This window comes from Astyanax mexicanus, chromosome 16 (genome assembly GCF_023375975.1).
Source record: "Astyanax mexicanus isolate ESR-SI-001 chromosome 16, AstMex3_surface, whole genome shotgun sequence".
In the NCBI taxonomy this organism is placed as follows: Eukaryota; Metazoa; Chordata; class Actinopteri; order Characiformes; family Acestrorhamphidae; genus Astyanax; species Astyanax mexicanus.
Genome location: NC_064423.1, coordinates 17,535,364 through 17,555,935, shown reverse-complemented (window position 1 = coordinate 17,555,935; position 20,572 = coordinate 17,535,364). Strand labels below are relative to the sequence as shown.

The window sequence follows — 20,572 nt, the reverse complement described above, 5'->3', positions numbered from 1 at the left end:
TCTAAATCTTGTTTGCTGATGCTGCTTTTATTTACTTATCTTATATCTTATTGTTGTTTAGTCTTATACATTGTATTGTTCATACTTCTGTATTGTACAGCACTTTGGTTAGCCCTTGTGGTTTTTAAACGTGCTTTAGAAATAAATTTGACTTGACTTGAATTGACAATATTATTTCAGAATAAAAAAATGGCTGCTCTACAACTGTAGACGTCATAATTTCTGATTTGTATCACCAACATTTTTATTCAATACATTTTTCTGTATTTCTAGTTTCTGTACTTTTCATTCATACAGTTAAAAAACAAAACAATAAAGGAGCAGAATAAAAACAAGTCTGAAAACCTGACCTTCATACTGGCACTCATTCAACTTCACTTTCAAATTAATCACAAACAGACAAGGCATGCAGTTTTTATTCTCCCAGTCTTTTGGCAATGCAGCTGGTATGACAGGGGAAGATGTTCATTGGAAGATTCTGTTTCATTTAGACAATAGATAAAAACATGCACAAAGAAAATAAAGTGGAAGACACACAACATATTTTCATAAAAATGAAAATAATGAAAATGCAAGAAAGGGCCTGTGGCACTTTCACATTGCCAAGACTGCTGCATTTCAAACCAGCCCTGAAACATCAGGCATGTTATGTCATGCCCTGAATGCAACTGCTTGAAAAAAGGCATACAAAAACAAGTCTGTTCTCATCCTCAGGAACATAAATTATAACAAAAAACATTGTCAAACCACATATCAGATTCTCCAGAAATGTGAGTCTTTCCCATGCTGTGATAAAGAGGACATGTTCTGAGAGTACAATTATAATTTGATGGCAGTAGGGCACACCACTAGCACAGCTGTTTTGCAATGCTAAATATTTCTAGTGCATTTTTGTCTTTTAAAGACTGATTAATAACTGAAACATAAAGGACTTTGACACAGTTAGCATTATTGGTCCCAAAAACCTAGTCACTATTGGACTAACACTTCTGCCTTAGTTACATATGTTTGGCTCACTGAAGTACTGGGATGAGATCCTAAAACAAAACAACACAACGTAGATTAAGAATACATTGTTGTCCAGCAGATTAGGGAACAGTCACTATGATTTGTAGATTGCAGGTCTTAATCCCTAATCAGGCTGCTTGCCATCAGCAGCCGGAGTCCGAGAGAGAATTATTGGCCTTGCTCTCAATGGGTGGGTAGAGAGAGCTCTCTTTACCCACATCTCGGTCAATGTGATGGTGGTCAGCACAGGCATCTGTTATCTGTTGTATCAGAGCTGGAGTGCTGTGCTTTCCTCTGAGCACTCTGGTGACCCAGTTGAAAAAGAGGAATGTAGTCTTCATGCTCCTAGTTGGGGGCATTAGTAGTTATAGGGAGATTTGTTATGAACAAGCATTTGGCCTTCTGAACTGGTGAGAAAATGAAGTACAATAAGAAACAAGATGAAAAAAAAAATATATATATACAAATGTCCATTTGGCTTAAATACTGGAAATGCTTAGTCCATGGATCCATCACAGAGTGGGGGAAATAGCTTATAACAGTTTCTTTACTGTACACTTTCTTTAGGTACAGATCCTCTCCGTCATGGGCCTCTGTTGGAAAAGAAAACACATGGTTTTGGGTTACCAAATTCCTGATTTACCAAATTTCAGTATCAATACACTGCTGATTTGCTTAGACTCATTTTATTTAATTCATGTTTTTAATATACAACTTGGTGTAAAGGACTAGTGATCTAAGACGTTTCAGTACGTCGTTTACAGCATGTCATAAACCAACATGTCTGTTCCCGCCATTATCCTCCCCCGCTGTCTGCATTTGTAAATGATCTCAAGTTAAAACTCATTCTACTCACCAGCGGCTCCAGTTCTGAGTGATCGATGAGACTGAACTCTGAGATAAAGTAATAGTAGTGTTTGTAGCAGGTGTTTACATGTGCCTCGGCTCCCATATTGCAGATACTGTCGAAGTGGTGGATGTACACATGCACAAACACCCGGAATAGCCGGCTCAGGATCTTCTTACACACTTGCTGGAAGTTTCTTGGAAAAGGAACCCCTGCAACAACAAAGGAATCATTGTCAAACTTAGACAGATTCATATTTATATATGAGAATGGTCCAAGCTTGTGAAACATATTCTATGGATCACAATATCACAATAACCTTATCAATCATTGTTTTCCATTCGTATGATATCTTATTACTAAAGCCTCTAGCATTTAAAGCTGTGAATTATTGGTAATTTTCAGCCAGCTGCAAATGTAATTATTGAGCCAATAATGTTTGGTGTCTGCAGTTCGCTTTTGAAGTATTGAATTGTGTATTTGCAGGAGAATTATGAATGGATTTGCAAATGTGATTACTGGCAATGTTTGACATTAACCCACCGAATTTACACCTAGTTACTTTGTAATTGTAATGTAATTATTACCTGGCTTGTATCTTGATCAGATTTTTGTATCTTGATCAGGCTTTGTCTTAAATAACACAAAAATCCAAGAGGTGCATGGGCTGAATATACAAATTTGCTCATTGCACAACAAATGGAGTTGTGGGTTGTACAAGGAGGGGTTTCAATTGTCAAATGCATCTTGAAGAGATGAATGTGTTTACGCTGCTGTGTAGTGTGGCTCCAAAAGGGAAAAAATGGTACAGATATTTCCTGTTTTTCTGAGAACACTGTCTTAGCCTCTGATCTAATCACTGCGAAGCTCATGTGGGTGACCAGGTATGAAGGTTCAGACCTCACCATGGTTGGCACACCAAGTTTGATAGTTTGCAATGAATACTATCATCAGATGAGGCTGTCTAATGACGTCAATCTAGTATCCAAAAGTCTAGCCCACGTTTAACTTAATGTATATTTTGCTGATGATTTTACAGAGTGACAAATGTAGGCGTCTTGGGTATTAAGTTCTTTATGGTGTAGAGTGTTGTGCTTGTCTGACCATGGAATCAAACTCTAAGTAGGTTAAACTATTTTAAGTAGATTAAATATGTTTGTATTATTATTAAAGTATCATTATTTAAATTGTATTCACCTTTCAACAATAGACACAGACACAAACATTTACACACCTATGCGTGTAGGGAAGATGTCCTCATTGTTAATGAGCGATTCAATCCAGTCCATCATCAGATTCATGTACTTGAGGGCCGGGAGCTTGGTGGGCTTCTTGTAGTGGTCCCCGTCCTGCCATCTGTACTCATAGCGAGGGCCCCCAGACATGACGGGGCAGGTCCTCTCTGTGCAGAACTCGCTGACCGTTCCATAGATCAGGTTGATGCGGTTGAAGAAGTCCACGACGTGCACAGCGATCCAGTCATTAATGTTCTCTCCTTCTGGCAACTGAACCACCTTCCTGAGGTCCAGGCCAGACTTCAGCGATGCCTGTGCTCTCTTATACAGCTCAAAACGCTGGGTGCCTGGCTCGAATCGCTTCCGAGGCCTAAACGTCTTGTCTTTGCTGAAGACTTGCCCCAGGCACAGAGCCATGGGTCTCTGCAGGTAGAGTTTGTGCCAGTCAAGGTTTAGGTGGATGGATGTGTTCCTCTTCTATTCCATAAAGTGAGGATGTTTCTAGAATAGATAAAATAAAAATAAGAATAAAGCACTTCAATTTCTAACATTTCATAATTTGTTAGAATTAATTGTTATTTTATTTTTAATAGATTGAATTGATTCAGTTATACTAGGTATTTCTTGAACAAAGGCCACACAGTGTCACTGATAAGAAGCACCAAATTGCGAAAAACATCCTATGTATTTCAGAGCAGAACTCAAGCTTGATCATGCCAAAATCCATGGCATAATCCCATGATGCATCCAATTAGAAAAAGGCTAGAACAGCCCTAAAAATAAAATAAACAGTACTTTATTTAATCTGTTTATATACATCCATTCCGTTATTTTAAACCTGCGATACATTTAAAAAAAGCATTTACCACTTTATAATGTTGACATTCCTTCTCACAATACATATAAGATATTTTGCGACAGAGGCTACTAAGCAGTTAAGTATTTCGTATTTTGTAGTCTAATTCTTGCAGTAATCTATGTTTGCAGCATGTGTATTTGCACTGTATTTTTATAAATTGTAGTGTTGTCTCAGATGCAACATATGAAGAGTTCATTTGCAAAAAACAGATAAAAGTTTAACCCTGGTATTATGTTCATTTGTCAGAAACAGCAATGGTGTTCGGGGGTTAATCTCACCTGGTGTATGTTTGATTATCCAAAAGATGTCTGAAACCCCCCAAAAAATCCTTACAAGCAGTGAAAATATTTGTTTTACTAACTCCATTATTAATTATTCTATCAATATCTAGTGCCTCTAACAGGTGATGGTTCAATTAGGACAATTTACTTGTTTTTCACTAAAAATATATATATGTTCAAACTTTTTTAATGTTTCACCACTTTATTACTTTTGACCAACATATAAAACAACAGTTTTGCATAACAGTGAAATATAGCATTGCAATTTTGTTTTAGTTTTTGTAGGGGGTGGTTGCAAATATGTGAGATGAACTATTTTCATATTACATGTTGATTACACTAATTAAGGCAAGCAGAAGAAGTTTCATAGTGAAAAAATACTTTTAACTTTACTTTTAATTTTCCCTAGATCTTCAAATATTAAAACGGGTCAAATTGACTCGAAACATAACAGGAGGGTAAAATAATAGCATTGTTTTTCTTATTTACTCTTCATGTGTTGCTATGTTGATATAATGCAACTATTGTTAATTTGTTATATTTTTGTCAGAGATCATTGGTGTTCAGCTTAGGCTTGCATCCTTGCTCCTTCACACAGAAAATTATTTCCTATTCTTTCAATTTTTGTTTAATGATAATATGCCCTATAAATTAAGAAATTATCCAAAGATATGAACAATTTGAATAATAACTTCTAGAGAATAGCCCCCATGGGTAAGTCTCTAAATAACACTGACGTTTTCTCTGCATCATGTGTGTTTATTGTGAGGGAGGTTCCAGCAGTCTGACGAACATCTAATAGGCCCTAAGCACATCACTTAAACCCTATAATGACTCATATCTTATGAGACAGTAACTGTTCTGTATAAATATACACCAATCAACAAACATTCCACTCTACTGTGTTCAAGTCACACACCACCAAATCATCCTCCTAATCATGTATTCCCAGTACACTTTATACTGTGCGCTGAGACAGGTGAAATGCCAGCACAGCTTTAAAAACTGAATGTCCTATTGATCAGGGGCCCACCACTATCAGACCTCACTCCAACTCTACCTGATAATTAAATCAAGATAATTATCTTTAGTAATCAGTTGCAAAGGAGTAGCAGACGTGTTGTATCTGATACATCTGCAAAGATATAAGTCAGAAACCCAAAGTTAGACTCTATACTGACTTTATCTATAAATGTGATTATATATTGAGTGATTTCTTACGTCCAAACTGAGTAGCGGTAAACATTACTCATGGCCATTCCTAGTGATTAGTTAGCCTAGCCATTTAGCTGTTTATTTCCAATGTTTACTGGCTTTGTTTGACACCAGTGAAGCAAAGTCACAACTGAGGTGTAGATCACAATACAGAAAAATGTTCACCTGCGTCTTGATTTTTAAACAAGTCCAATTTGGAGGTAAAACCACGAACCTGGCAACTCTGAGTGTCCTCAGCTTGGCAACCCGAGTGAGCTTGGTGCCTGTGCAGGGGTGGGTGGTGATAACCCTCCTATGTGTTTTGAAATTGCATTGCCTTTGCAATTTCACACACTTGCTCTCATTTTCTACTGATTGCTCCTTTAATGTCACCTTGCTATGAACACACTAGATAGTGTTCACTCTCACTCACAAGATAACAAATCACAACTTATACACATGTGGGTGTTTCCAAGCCGTGCCCTAAGATAACTTTGGTATGTCAGAGTAAGTATGTTTTTGTGGACAGAATTTGAACATTTACAGTACAGAAAAAATCTGTTTTCAAAATGACATTAGTAGACTAGATACTTTAATCATTTCATGCACTTCACTTAGATATAATAATGATATTAGAAGCTGCTGACAATCTGCTGCTGACAATCCAGAGCCGGGACCAGGCCGCAGACAGAGAGGCTTAACCAACCGTCTGCGAGCTGCAAAGAGACGTTACCTAGATACCAATGTATTCAGACTGTGTCTGTCCCTCGAGTGAAACAAAAACATCAAAAAACTAAAACAGTCAATCTAAATAACTTAACTTATATTAAACAATCATATCCAGACTGTAGTACTAACATTTCAAGCCTAAAGATTGGTTTACTTAATATTAGATCTCTTAATTCAAAAGCAGTTCTAGTGAATGAAATCATAACTGATCAGAAATTCGATGTTCTGTGTCTGACAGAAACCTGGATTAGGCCAAATGAATATGTAGCATTAAATGAAGCCACCCCTGCAGGCTATAATTATATACACAATCCGAGATTGTCCGGTAGAGGAGGTGGGGTCTGCATACTTTTCCAAAGTACCTTAGTTAGCAATCAGAAACACTATGATAATTTTACTTCTTTTGAGCTTCTTTACACCAGTATAATTAATCCAGTTACAAAAAAGAATGCATTTTCCTTAATTAATATCTACAGACCACCAGGGCCCTATTTAGAATTTTTGGATTTTGTCACAGACTTAGCAGTAAGTAGTGATAAAGTGATTATAGTTGGAGACTTCAACATTCATTTCGAAAAATTGGATGATCCATTAAAAAAGGCATTCACATCGATTTTAGACTCAGTTGGTATTATTCAAAATATAACAGGACCTACTCATTACTGTAATCATACTCTGGATTTAGTTTTGACCCTGGGTGTGAGCATAGATAACCCGAATATTCGTTCTCAAACCTCCGCAATTTCAGATGATTACCTTATTTCATTTAAATTACATCTTAGTCATAATATACGTACATCCCCTAGCTCAGGGGTCACCAATCTTGTCCACATTGGGCCGGTGTGGGTGCAGGCTTTCATTACAACAAAGCTGTGGCACACCTGATTCCACCTGTTCAATCAGCCTCAGTCTCAGTCCCCAAACAGGTGGCCACCCATAGAGGGTGTGCCCGTGCCTGGTTGGAATGAAAACCCGCAACCACAGCGGCCCTTTCTGGACTGGATTGGTGACCCCTGCCCTAGCTACTCTGTAAAACGTTCAATTACGCCTTTTACAGCCCAACAATTTACAGGTAAGGTTCCCGATTTATCATCTATAATGTACTTTCCTGTAGACCCAGTAGAACTAGACAAACTAACCGAAGGTTTAGAAAATACCTTTCACTCTACCTTAGATGTTGTAGCACCCCTTAAACACAAAATAGAGAGACAGAAAAAGCTCGCACCGTGGTACAATGATCAAACTCGTACCTTAAAGCAGTTAGTACGAAATTTAGAGCGTAAATATCGGTCAACTAAACTGGAAGTGTTTCACTCTGCGTGGAAAGACAGTCTTGTAAAATATAGAAAAGAACTTAATAAAGCCCGCTCAGCGTATCTGGCCTCACAGATCGAGATAAATAAAAATAATCCTAGAGTTCTCTTTAGTGTTATTTCCAAATTAACTAAAAGCCAGGCAGGTACTGAACCTCAGATTCCAGCCATTCACACCAGCAACGATTTTATGGACTTCTTCGATAGTAAAATTGAAAACATTCGGGATAAAATTAAACAGATAAATATTACATCCTCTCTGTCATCTGGTGTGGCTGATTTAGAACAAAACCCTGTCACCGAAGTTAGGTTGAAAGTCTTTAACCCACTTCCACAGCTAGAACTAGAGAAAATTATCTCCTCTTCAAACAGCATAACCTGCACACTTGATGCAGTTCCCACAAAATTACTAAAGCAGGTACAGCCAGATATAATTAAACCTCTGTTAATGATAGTAAACTCATCACTCACCCTAGGCCATGTACCCAAAGCCTTTAAAACAGCTGTAATTAAACCTCTGATCAAGAAACCAAATTTTGATCCTAGTGTACTGTCTAACTATAGACCTATTTCAAACTTATCGTTTATTTCTAAGATTTTAGAAAAAGCTGTGGCCCAACAACTTTGCTCTTACCTGCAAAGAAACCAAATCTATGAGAAATTTCAATCTGGATTTAGGCCTCATCATAGCACTGAGACAGCTTTAGTTAAAATAACAAACGATCTAATTACAGCTGCCGACCAAGGCTGTGCTTCCCTACTTCCATACTGAATTAATGTTTTTTCCTTTAGATAAGGCTGCAGATTCAGGGGTTCATGGACAGAGGGAATTGTGGTAAACAGAGATGCTGGTGCTGTTGTTCTCCCACTGCACACGGTCACTCAGGTTTGTGGACGGTGGAGTGGGTGGATGCTGGTGTTTCAGGGTGCCTCCATGTCTATGTTACCTTTTGGCTCTCTGCCTTTAGTTAGGCTGTTTTATTCAGTTCTGCCGGAGTCATTTGCCACACTCTGATAATGTTTTATATTCTCAGTTTTGCATAAATCCAGTCAAAACTAATTCCATGCCTTCCTAATTTCTCTGCCTTCCTCCGAGTTACTGACTGCCCACCTGACTGACCCGATACCGATGTTGGACCCTCAGGCTCTCGCGTCTCCTGGCCGGCCAGACTGATGGAAGTTTCTGAAGTCAGCTCTTCTCCACCACCACCACAGATCAGCTGCTCATCGTCCATCTTATTCTCCACTACTGATTACATCCAAGCCATTAGTGGCGCTATTACACTCCTGAATACATAAAACCTATATGGATGTATAAAAGACTTTTTAAATTTTAATTGACCAGTGGTAGGATGGTCCCCCCTCAAATGTGAGTCTTGGTCCTCCCAAGGTTTCTTCCTCCTCCTGCAGCTCTGAGGGAGTTTTTCCTTGCCTCTGCGCTCACTGGGGGTTCTGTATTCTGTATTTTCTATGTTTAATGTTTTGCCTGATTCTTTGTCCTGTAATCATGTTTCTGTAAAGCTGCTTTGTGCCAACACCTGTTGTAAAAAGCGCTATACAAATAAATTTGGTTTGATTTGATATACTGATTTGTTTATACTCTTATTTTTGGTACCATTTTCTCTCTGTTTTTCACCACTTGCTTTGTTTTTGTGGGTCTGGCTGGATGAGATAACAGTCCTTTACTACACTGCTCACCATTCAATTCACAACCCTATTTTCCCCACATATCATTTTCTGTACTTCTGAAACTTTGCATGCATATTAGTATAACCAGGTCATATTGCTCTGCTGACCTGGAGTTAGCCCTTTCATTTTATAGAAGATAAAGCATTCAGCCCTTTCATTTAGCAGAAGATAAAGACGTAAATGCCACTGACCGCTGACTACCAGTGAAATTACCCTCTATCTGGACATCTGTGGGAAACTCATTTAAAATGACTGGAATTGAAACTTTTTTGTTTTCTGGGTCCTTGCCACGTCTCTTTTTCTAATGTGTTTTTCTCATTTGTTAGGTTTAGTCCAAAAAAGACCAGTCACCATGACCTAAAAAACACACATTCTGGTTCCCTAAAAGAACTTTCCGATAGAAAGTGGCAAAATACTTTCTTATTCACTGGTTTTCAATGGACATATTTTAGCTTTTACATTGTTGATTAATCTTGAAATCATCAAATAAAGAGACATATATGGAACAATGTAGTAAATAATCAAGTGTTTCACAAAGCCAAGAAAGGGTTTCATGCATTAGATTGTTCTAAGCCACATTTTGCTTTTATGACAAATTTGCAAACTCAAGCTTAGTGAAGTAATCAGATTGTGAGGTTGTCTTAGAATTGTCTCGGTTTTCCTTCACCCTGTGGTCCAAACCACCTCAGTTGGGTTTGTTTTTTTGTCTTTTTTTCCACAGAATAAAGATTCTCTAACAGTGGCATAATCTCACATTTATGTGTGATCTAGAAAAAAATAATTTCAATGTTACTGTAAATGATATGAGGCACCTATAAACAGACACCAATCAACATCCCATTCCATCATGTTCATGTCATGCACCACCTCACTCCACCCACCTTCCAGCTCCAGTTTCATTTCTAGATTATGCAATACTGGATTTACTTATCATTTTTTATTAAATTACTATGATCCATAACAGGTATAGAACAGCCAACAATGTAATGTATATATTTATATTTTATGAAAAATACATTTTGTCACATTGTGCTCGTAGCATTGAAATATGGAATAATAATGTAAATATCAGAAATACTATCTAACAGTGGGCCACAATAAACCATATGGTCCCTGTCCAATAAAAAAAACACACATCTCCAAAACAGCAACTTTACAGGAGAAAAAAAAACTTAAATTTCAATGGAATTCAATGTAAAAAGAATTAATTTTAGGTAATTTTGAATAATTTTTATTGGTCCATTCATCCAAAAAGTTTTACAGTGTAAGGGACAGTTTGATAGTTCACATTATGTAGTAAATTAAAACTTCACAAAAACGGAAATACTTAGTTTTCATTAGACAGAAAATATACATTATATTACATTAACATTTTCATAACATTTTTTTACTGTAAATGCTATAAATGTTTTTTTATAGACATTTATTTAAAATTAATGTTTGTTTGTTTTTTACAGTGCAATCCTGGCAACCACAGCTGCCAATCTTTTACTGAAAATTGTATGGATTTCTTTTTTAATCTGGAATTAAAAAAAAGAAAAAGAAAATAAAGAAAATTCAAGAAGGTGTGTTCAAACTTGGTGCTGATTACTACTGTTTCTAAGCCAATGCATATTTTCCATTATCAAAGCCAGTCCTTCAAACCTCCTCTAAATACCCGGAACACTGGTCTCACTCTTGTTTGTTTGAATTAAACTAAAGAGACCAACTCGGGCAGGGCAAGAAGAAGTTTAGAAACAGTTTAGAAAGCCCTCAAGCAGTGTAGTGAAGAACACTGCATGTCACCATGAAGGACACTATTGTGTTACTGTAACAAGACCGTTATGCTTCAGTCATAAAGCTCGGGAATAGGAATGAGAAAGTCTTCTATGCATGAGAGCATTCATTCATTCTCTGCAATGTATCGCTTCATATACAACAGAACAATAATTAAGACAAAAAGAAACATTAAGCAGACTGTATGTCCACAATAGTATCTTTATAGGAGAAGGCAAAACCTTTTTTTAATAGAAGTCAATGTAATCTCATTCAAATGTATTTTAAATGGATATACAGTATATTGACAACAACAGTTTTTTTTTAGAATATATTACATTGAAATGCTACAGTCTACCACGACTTCTGGGACTTTTTGAGCATTGAATGTGAATGGGAGTCATTCTGTATGCATGGACAATTCTAGCCAGATGCCGCCCATCACAATTATTACGACCCACTGTACTGTCCACTGTAGGTGGTAATATCTACCAGTAATACACATTCACTTGCCACTTAAATCTGCCTCACAAGGCAACACCTCACATCTTAAATTGATATCCCATGACTTTTGGCATGCCAGTGTATACATACATCCTGCAAAAAGGGTGTTTTTAAGGGTTCTTGAGTACAATTAGCAGTTCTCTGGGGAACCATAACAACACAAAATGCTTGGTTAAACCGATTGAACCTACGGTTGTAGATGGTTCTTTCACATGGAAAAATTATTTTATATAGCAACAAAATCAGTTCAATGGTTAGTAATAGTGACAATATATCCTTAATTTTAATGTACAGAACATACAGCATATAAAAATGTTATTCTGTATAAAATATACTTTTCTTTAGGGGGGGGGGGGGATCTTTAATGGATCTTTCATAAATACAATTGTTTTATATAGAAACTGAAATAACTATTTGAATGCTTAAATGGTTCTTAATAGTGGAAACCCTTTTGTAGTTTGTTCTCTTGATTAACATCTATTCTTTTTTTTGTTTTTGTTTTTTTGAGGTTGGTGGATCATATAATTTATTGGCACAATCTCAAGTATTCATGACCACACATTCAGGCTAGTTTTAAATTCTGTGAATAGATAGATATTAAAATAGATACTTTATTGATCCCAGACGGAAATTCTGAAGAAGAGGGAAATTGTGGATTAAAACATTAATTCTAGAGAAGAACAAGATAAAGCTAAAGCATTTATAAAGGTTCCAACATCAAACCATCTAAGGGAACTTTCATTCAAAGAGAAGCAGAGCAACAGAGAGAGAGAAAATTCCACCCAGCAGTACCTGGCCGAAGTCCCGTTTTGAATGCCTGGAATGCTGTGGGGATCTGTGGGAACGCTCAGGAGAATTTCACTGCCTCCACTTATCTCCCAGAGGACGTGGATCACGCTGGATTTCTCCTCTGAACAAACTCTGAGTCCTCTGCCACTCATCAGCAAACCCGAACGCTCAAAAAGTGCTGGAGAAAAAGCAAAACTGATCCACAAACCAAAAGAAAAGTTGTTTGGCTTCTCTTCCTGTGGTGATGTCACATCCTGATTTTGTCTGCTAGGCCCCACTGTCTCTGTCTATATGAGAGTGACTGTGTGTGTATGTGTGTGTGTGTGTGAGAGAGAGAGAGAGTGTGTGTACTAAGAGGCAAGCTAAAAGGGGATATTTCGTTGGCTGTGGGAGGGGCAGAGGCCTTTGAGGCACAGCCCTTATTTTCTTCCCTCCTCTTTCATCCCTCTCTCCTGCCCACAACCACTACCCATTCATTCTATACACGTGGACTGTATGGAGTCAATAAGCTATAATAACCCACAATAAAAATGCAGGCAGGACAATTAGACATTCTAGTCGTTGACCATATGCAGCATATTATCTTTGTCATAAACAATCTTATCAGAATATATGTCATAAACATAGACACATTAGGAACAACTATAAAGAGCTTGTACACGACATTAACCATATATTATCTTGCAAAATAATCCAACTTCCTTAAATGTAAGACTGAAGTATGCTGCTGGCTTAGGTACTTTGTTGGAAACCCCTTTTGCTGCAATAATAGCTTAAAGTATGTAAATAAAAAAATACATTTCTGATGGCTTAGCAGAATAAGGACGATTTTCACCTGTTTTTTACTAGTACACATGCTCCAGGTTGTTCTGATTGGTTGGGGTCCATACTGGTTAAATACTACCCCTGACTCTTAGTTAGGTTGATATCTCAAATTTGATATTATACCACAGTTAGTTCTGACCCAGTAATGTAATTGGCCGAGGGGCTTTTATGAGTGACATTATTAGCCGGTAATGCACTGTAACCAAAGCTCTCCATGTACTACATGGAGAGTAACCTACACACATACAGGTAACCTAGCAACGATTCTGATTCCTTTGACTTTGCACCATCTTTACAATATATCCCCACAAAATTATGCTGCCACCACACTTCCCTTTTAGATGTTGAGTGTTAATAAATGGGCAGTAAATGTTGGCCAGAAGTCATTAAACCTCCTAATTTTTAATAAGAGGTGGGTTGTGGGTTAGTGAGTTGCTCTAAAACTGTAGGACAAACTCCAGATGCAGATCTGATGTGTTATTTCTTTAGTAATGGCTTTATTTTAGCTCCCAAACAATACTCTATACATACTAGTGCACCTTCACGCCAGTCTCATTCATAATAAATGTATTGCAAATGGAAATTCTCTTAAAACTCAAATAAAAATCTAATATTTTTTTCAAATAAAATTTTAGTCTTTGCTCATATCTAATAGTTTCATTTTTGAAGGATCCAAGGATTTTTTTTTTGTCATTTCACATCACGTGTGGAACATGAGGTGAAACGAAATTGTATTTCCACGGTCCAATTTACACTCAAAGAGTAATTATTCAAATAGATAAATATAAAGACAAAATAATATAGAATAAAAATATGGACCCAAGCAAATGGGGTAGGCAACAGTGTGTAGTGTATAGGTCAGCAAAGGCAAAATATATTTTATATCGGTAAATACATTGCCATTGAATAAAATGACAGCAGTTATTAATAGTGTGTGTTTTCTAGACTTTTTATAGGCAGTGTCTGTTGCTATATGCTGTCCCAAGAACAATTTTCATTTTGTGAAAACACTGAAAACCTTTCATACATAAACTTCACACCATTTAAAAACTTATCTAAACGAGTTCTCAAAATGGACAAACCAACAAATAACCAACAGAGGGGAACATTTCATCTTTTTTTTTTTTTATGTAACAGTTGAATTAAGCAGACATATGGAAAATTCTGTGGAATTCCATTTAAAGTTTGGGCTTGCAACTTGGATAGAAGTGTACAACTAAGTTTCACACGATACACTGTGTGAAAGTGAAGTAAGTAAAACTACATTTTACATAGTACGCCAGTCCTGTATTATAACTGTATGGAAAGTATGTGGATAAATTGGAGGCAAGCTCGACTTGCATAAGAAAACACAAAACTGAACATTCCAGCTCACGCTCCACAACTGTTTACCATCCGTGAAAGATGTTGGACTTGTTTTGTTGTGGTTGTGTGCATATTTCTATTTAATGAATTATGAAGAGTGTATTACTGCAATTTACAGACTGTGGACATCAAGTCAATTCTGTTTATCCTGCAGCACCAGTTCTACTTAGCAAAAACAGCCCACCACACAATTCACATTCCAGACCAAAAGAAAGGATTTTGATACACTGATTGCAGTGTAGAAGAATCACTTTTGGTGCCCCAAAGCCCCAAAAAACTTGCCAATAGATTGTTGGTTAATAAACTAAAATTAAATAAACTGTAAAGATATCTATATAGACCCAATGCTTCTTCACATGTCTAACAATTTTCGAACCCATATGTTTATAACTGTAAAAAGTCCATGAGGAGTTTAATCAACAAGTTACACAACTGTAAAAAGTCTTAATAAATATTTAAGAAAATTTCTTTGCTGTTGCACTTCTATAGCAAATAAATCCAATTAATATATATATTTTTTTAGAATAAGGCAACTTTTAACTTTGAAGTGTGTAATAATTTATTATGTTCTGGGAATAAACTTTAGTTTCTGTATCAGTTTCTTTGATTTTGCTATTTATAGGTATATGTTTGAGTAAAATAAACATTGTTGTTTTATTCTATGAACTACGGACAACATTTCTCCCAAATTCCAAATAAAAATATTGTCATTTAGAGGATTTATTTGCACAAAATAGGTACTTTCAGACCTAAAATAATGCAAAGAAAACTAGTTTATAATAAAGTTTTAAGAGCTCAGAAATCAATATTTGGTGGAATAACACTGGTTTTTAATCACAGTTTTTATGCATCTTGTCATGTTCTCCTCCAACAGTCTTACACTGGATAACTTTATGCCTTTACTCCTGGTGCAACAATTCAAGCAGTTTAGCTTGGTTTGATGGCTTGTGATACATCTTCTTCTTGATTATACTCCAGAGATTTTCATTTTGGCAAAATCAAAGAAACTCTTTGAAACAAATACAAAAGTGAACAGAAACGGAAAAACACTTTTGGCTGTTGTAGTTTAATTCATATAGAATTTCTAATTTTATGGTATTAACTGCCTATTTGCTGGCTTTAAATTATAAGATGAATATTATACAGCAGCATTGAATAAAACAAATAAAACTGCTGTGCTGTTTATAATATTTCTATGAACACAGCATTTATGCAGTGTCTTTTATGCACACATTTAATGCACTGTTATTAAAAAAAAATAAAAATTGTTACATTTTTTTAACATAATCTAAATCTTAAAACTGTTTGTGGTACATGGGTATGTCAATGGATCAAAATAAATAGTAAAGAATTACCTGGATTAAATCTTTTTCCACTGATTTCTATTAAAAGTTGATTTTTTTCCCCTTTACCTTGTAAAATTGCCATTTTGGAGAAACAGGATATTTATATGACATTGATTAAATTTAAGTTAGCATTGAAAAAATTAACAGAAGTTTATATGGTAAGTAAAAAACTGCAGGCTTTAGGCGGTGTGTTTAGAGACATCTGCAAATTCCACACCTTCTAAAAAAAGATCATCTAACTCGGCTCTCAAAATGACTGTGTGTTTGCTGTCAAGAGGCCAAACCAACAGAGGGGGACATTTCATCTCCAAACCGAAAGCAGATTGCAATCAGTGGGACTGGCTTTTAATCTAGTTCATATTGTACTGTCTTTGTTGTCCTTTTATAAGAATTTAGGTTTACAATGGAGAGTGAACACAGAGGGAAACAGAGGAAAGGTTTGAGGATAAGAAAGTACAAAAATATATAAGAAAGAAAGAAAACAGAAATGTGTGAAGAAAGTCAAAGAAAACAACAGTGTAGAAAGAAACAGTGTAGATAAGTGACTTTTTTACAGTCTGTTACACACTGTTGCCTAGTTTTACAGTCAGATTAATTTTAGTCAGATTAGTTTTGTTCTGAGCAGTTAGCTCTGATATGACTGTTTCATTTTCTCGCAACACAGGAAGTAAAACTGGCCAAACCTTCAACACCCCCACTACACTCTTCACACCAGTAACCTTTCCTGTAGCCGTGTTTGATCCCTGACCTACTGAGCAGAAAAAGAGAAGAGTTTAACACATGACCACACCACAGAACATACAGCTTTAACAGCAAGAACTTACAGCGAGTGAAAATGAAACCTCGCTCTCAAGAACAGAACTCCAAAATGAACTTAATCATCTGTGTTAGCATAATAATAACCACTATTTCCACTATTTTGTGGTTAGTTAAATGGTATCTGAGTATTATCACTTTTACTAAAATGTTCTGAGACTGTACGTAAATACAACAAATAGCAAGTCATACAAAAACCCATGACCCTGTGATTCATAAGCAATAGAACACAATCAGGGATTGGCTTCAGGTGGATGACTGACAGCTTTAAAATCATAAGTAAGGATGAGCTTGACAATTTCTAGATGCTTTGGCTTTGGATCAAGAAACATGAAAAAAAAAAACCTAGAGCCAACATGGGACCTGTGTGAATGTAAAAAAGGATTATTTTTAACTGACAGGGGGCAGCACGTACAGTATAGTGTGGAGCTTTATAATGATGAGTTACATTAATTACAATTATAAATAACCCATAGAATACAATGTTATTCGAAAATAAAACTATACCTATTGAGCAAAGACACGTCCAAATAATGGCATTTTAATGTCAACGTTGAACGTTTAAAAGAGGGCCACAGATAATGAAGAATCAAATGTCCAAATTCAATTTTAAAAAGACAGTTTTTTAAGTCTATAATGAATTTTCAAAATATTCTTTTAAACATTCAGTCAGAGTTGCCAGGTCCAGCAATAATCTTGCCCAAGGTCTGTCAAAACCGCTCCCATCAGAAGTTTAAACAAGCTCGATATCTAAGGTTGCCACAGACTTTCACAACACAGTACATTTTCATTTTGAACGTTGTGCAATGAAGGCTTTTTTTCAGCTGTGATGAATATAAAAGTAGGCCCAAAACCAAAACATCCTGTGAATTTAAATTTTTTACACTTTATATTTTTTACAATTTGGTCGTGACATGCTTTGTACTTTTATACAGTGATGTCGACCATCAAAATGTCCGGCAAAATCTGTTTAAGGCCCGAAAATTTAGTTGTCCAGGTTTAGTAAAACATGCATTGGATTGGGAGCCTCACCAATAAAAAAACACAAATGGAGGGCATGACAAAATAAATTGTGACTAATTGTAACTACATGACTAATCGATCAACAGTCCAGTCGTCTACTAAAATAATCATTAGTTGCAGAAAGGCCTAACAGTGTGGGAGCAATGCTGGATGAGGTCTAGTGGCCTGCAAATAAGGCCAAATCCCATTTCTCTTTCATTTCCCTACCCGTTGTTTTCGAGTGTAACCCTTCTTTGTGGAACAGAGATAAAGTGTAAGGGAGGTAATCTCTCATTTTTAACAAGGAAAATACTCAAATTTGTTGGTTGCTTGTGCTGAAATCTTGCTAGTGATTCTCAAAGGCCCAATCCTATTTCACCCCTTGGCCCTACCACCTACCCCTATCACATTTTTTCGAGTGTAACCCTTCTGTTCCAAGGGGAAGGGGTGAAATCCTCCCCCTAAGAATTGTGACAACCCTTCAAGCACCCAATAAGTCATCAGGAACACTAAAGTTCAGTAACCTAACTGCTGATTAACTAGTTAACTTAAGGGCATTGTAGGTCTTTAGAAAGGGGGGAAGTGGTGCAGAAATTAATTATTATTGTCCATTCCAAAGATTTTATTTTACTTTTGCATTTCATCTTAAATACTGCAGCCCCTGCCATCTGTTGCACTATTTAAGGTTAATCTACTAGCAATCTTTTTAGTTTTAAAACTACACATTAAACTATGGTAATACAGTGCTAATCATCACTTAAAAAAAAAAAAAATACCTTCATTTGTGGGTGGTTGCTTGTTTTGCCATCTTACCAGTGAATCTCAAAGCCCTCTGTGCCTCTAAAAAATCTCTGTATGAAGAGCTAACAAGCCCTATCCCTTCTCCTAACCTACCCCTCCAACCTAACAAGAATCAAGACACTCTACCCCTTGGTGTGCACGTGCAAAACACATACCTGTCAAGTTTTGGACTTAAAAATAAGGGATTTTTTCCGCCGCCCCAACAGCCCAACCGAGGGCTAAAATTAATATGTGTATATATATATATATATATATGCACAAATTTACAAAAAGGACATGGATCAGATATATTCCATAAGTAAATAATAGTCCTAAGGGGCCTACACAATTAATAATCTTTCATTAATACTTCTTTCTATCGTTCAGTCCACTCCTGATCAGTTCAGTTAATTTCAGCCCTCTCCACATTTTCTCTCTCTCTCTCTCCAGCTCAACCATCTCTTCTACCCCTTCTAAATAATACATTACACACAATACTTGAGATTTAAACAAATTCTAACAAACCCTAAAACTAGCCATGAACTAATAGAGTTTGGAAATTATAGGTTTTGGCTGATCAGGCACATCAGGGCAGGGCATTATATGTATGTAGATTTTTCTCAAACCCTGAATATCTATCTAGCTAATTCTAAAGTTAAGCTAACTGAGTCACAAGCTGGATTTTATTAAACACACAGTGGGTTTAATTTATGTTTTGATTCAGAGAACAGTCTTTTTAACCAGCTATCAGAAACAATCTCATCACAGTTTACATGGTTAGTTACCTTTCTTTTAGAAAAATCTCCGTATATCCAGATTATTTTTAACGACAGCTGCTCCGACTAGCTGCCTGAACTCACAGCGAGGGGAGGGGCGGGGCTTCCCCCACACTAAACTGCGCTCCGCAAAACCAGCAAGCTGATTGGCTGTTTCTCCTGAAAGGCGGGACTTTCTCCTTGAACCGGCAACACGATTGGTTAAGAGACACACAGTGCATTGTCGCCTGTGGCCTATATTTTTTTTTATTTAGTATAATACGGGAAATTTACGGGAAAATACTAATACGGGAGGACGGCGGGAAAGAGGAGTAAAATACGGTAGTTTCCCGGCCAAAACGGGAGACTTGACAGGTAGGGGTAAGTTGTAGGGCCAAGGGGTGAAATGGGATTGGGTCAAAGTCCTCTATTTTGATTGTGCCTCTTAAAAATCTCTGTTTGAACACTTCCCCCTACCCCTCCAGCCTGTGTGGAGGGGTAGGGTAAGTGTTCAAAACAGATGGATAGGGCTAAGTGGTAGGGTCATTTGGTAAAATGAGTTTGAACCACGGGGTGCGCCATAAAGGCAGGGGGGGCATTTAAGGTGGAACGGCTTAGCTAATTCTGTTAAAGGGAAAGGAGGAAGTTAGCTTCTTCTTTTTTTTGTACCACGACAGCAGTTTTACAGATGCATTCACACCACGGTAACATTTATATCTCCACCACTTTCCTTTACAATATAACATTTCAAACAAAGACACAAACAGACATGAATCAACACATCATTAGCCAAACTAATGACGATAATAATGTTACCTCTTGTTATTGAAGCTTGGTGGGAAAAACAGTTCCTGCGCATGCGTGTTTGAACATGGTTCTTTAGTCCCTCAGTAGCTACTTAGTGAAAAGTGTAATTGCGTCTAATAGGCTAAATAAATACTGAAGGGTCAGCAAACACGTGTTAGATTTAAATGGAACGATTACATGTATTTTAATATTATTTACGGATGCAATCATATTGTGTGTGTTTTGAACGACAATGACGCTGTAAAACGTCCTTTGATTGGTCGGCCAGTGAAGCCTCTCTCTTTTTCCACCACCTTGCTGTTCTGAACGCCCACCTTTCCTGTTGCTGCAGGGCTGGGTCAAAACTTACTAAAAAGATCAAAATCAAGGGGGCGAGTTGAATTTCCTCCACGGGGAGCTGAAGGAAGCTCACAGCATCAGGCAGGTCTGTTTACTTTGAGATTAAAAGCGCATGTTTGGGGACTCTGTGAAAGGAAGGTGGATTTGTTTGGGTATTATTCTTTTGCTCTGTGAGGTTTGAGGTGAGGTGAGGACAAAGGGGCTTTTAGGCGACGGTCCGTCTGAACTTGTTTGGGAAAGTGGGGCAGTTAGGAGGGGAATTCATCTGAAAAGTTCTATTGTATTGAATTATTTTGAAAAAGGTCTAATTTTTACATTATTATGATGTTCAGTT

The 20,572-nt window shown here is 36.8% G+C and overlaps 1 protein-coding gene across 1 annotated transcript; it reads right to left on the bottom strand.

The window, feature by feature from the left end:
- Nucleotides 1-398: 398 nt before the first annotated feature.
- Nucleotides 399-12,570, bottom strand: mob3c (MOB kinase activator 3C). Its single transcript, XM_007240166.4, has 4 exons — nucleotides 12,207-12,570; nucleotides 3,090-3,591; nucleotides 1,865-2,067; nucleotides 399-1,601 (listed from the first exon to the last, which is right to left on the bottom strand). Exons 2-4 carry the CDS (start codon nucleotides 3,505-3,507, stop codon nucleotides 1,572-1,574), a joined length of 651 nt encoding a protein of 216 aa, XP_007240228.1. The 5' UTR covers nucleotides 3,508-3,591; nucleotides 12,207-12,570; the 3' UTR covers nucleotides 399-1,571.
- Between the last annotated feature and the right edge of the window lie 8,002 nt (nucleotides 12,571-20,572).

Bases quoted from the DNA above. Each gene is read 5' to 3' on its own strand.
- mob3c (XM_007240166.4), bottom strand. From the start codon at position 3,507: ATGGCTCTGTGCCTGGGGCAAGTCTTCAGCAAAGACAAGACGTTTAGG. The intron at 2,068-3,089 runs GTGTGTAAATGT...TTGTTGTTGCAG, and splicing joins CATCTTCCCTACACGCATAG to GGGTTCCTTTTCCAAGAAAC. The intron at 1,602-1,864 runs GTGAGTAGAATG...CTTTTCCAACAG, and splicing joins ACTCAGAACTGGAGCCGCTG to AGGCCCATGACGGAGAGGAT.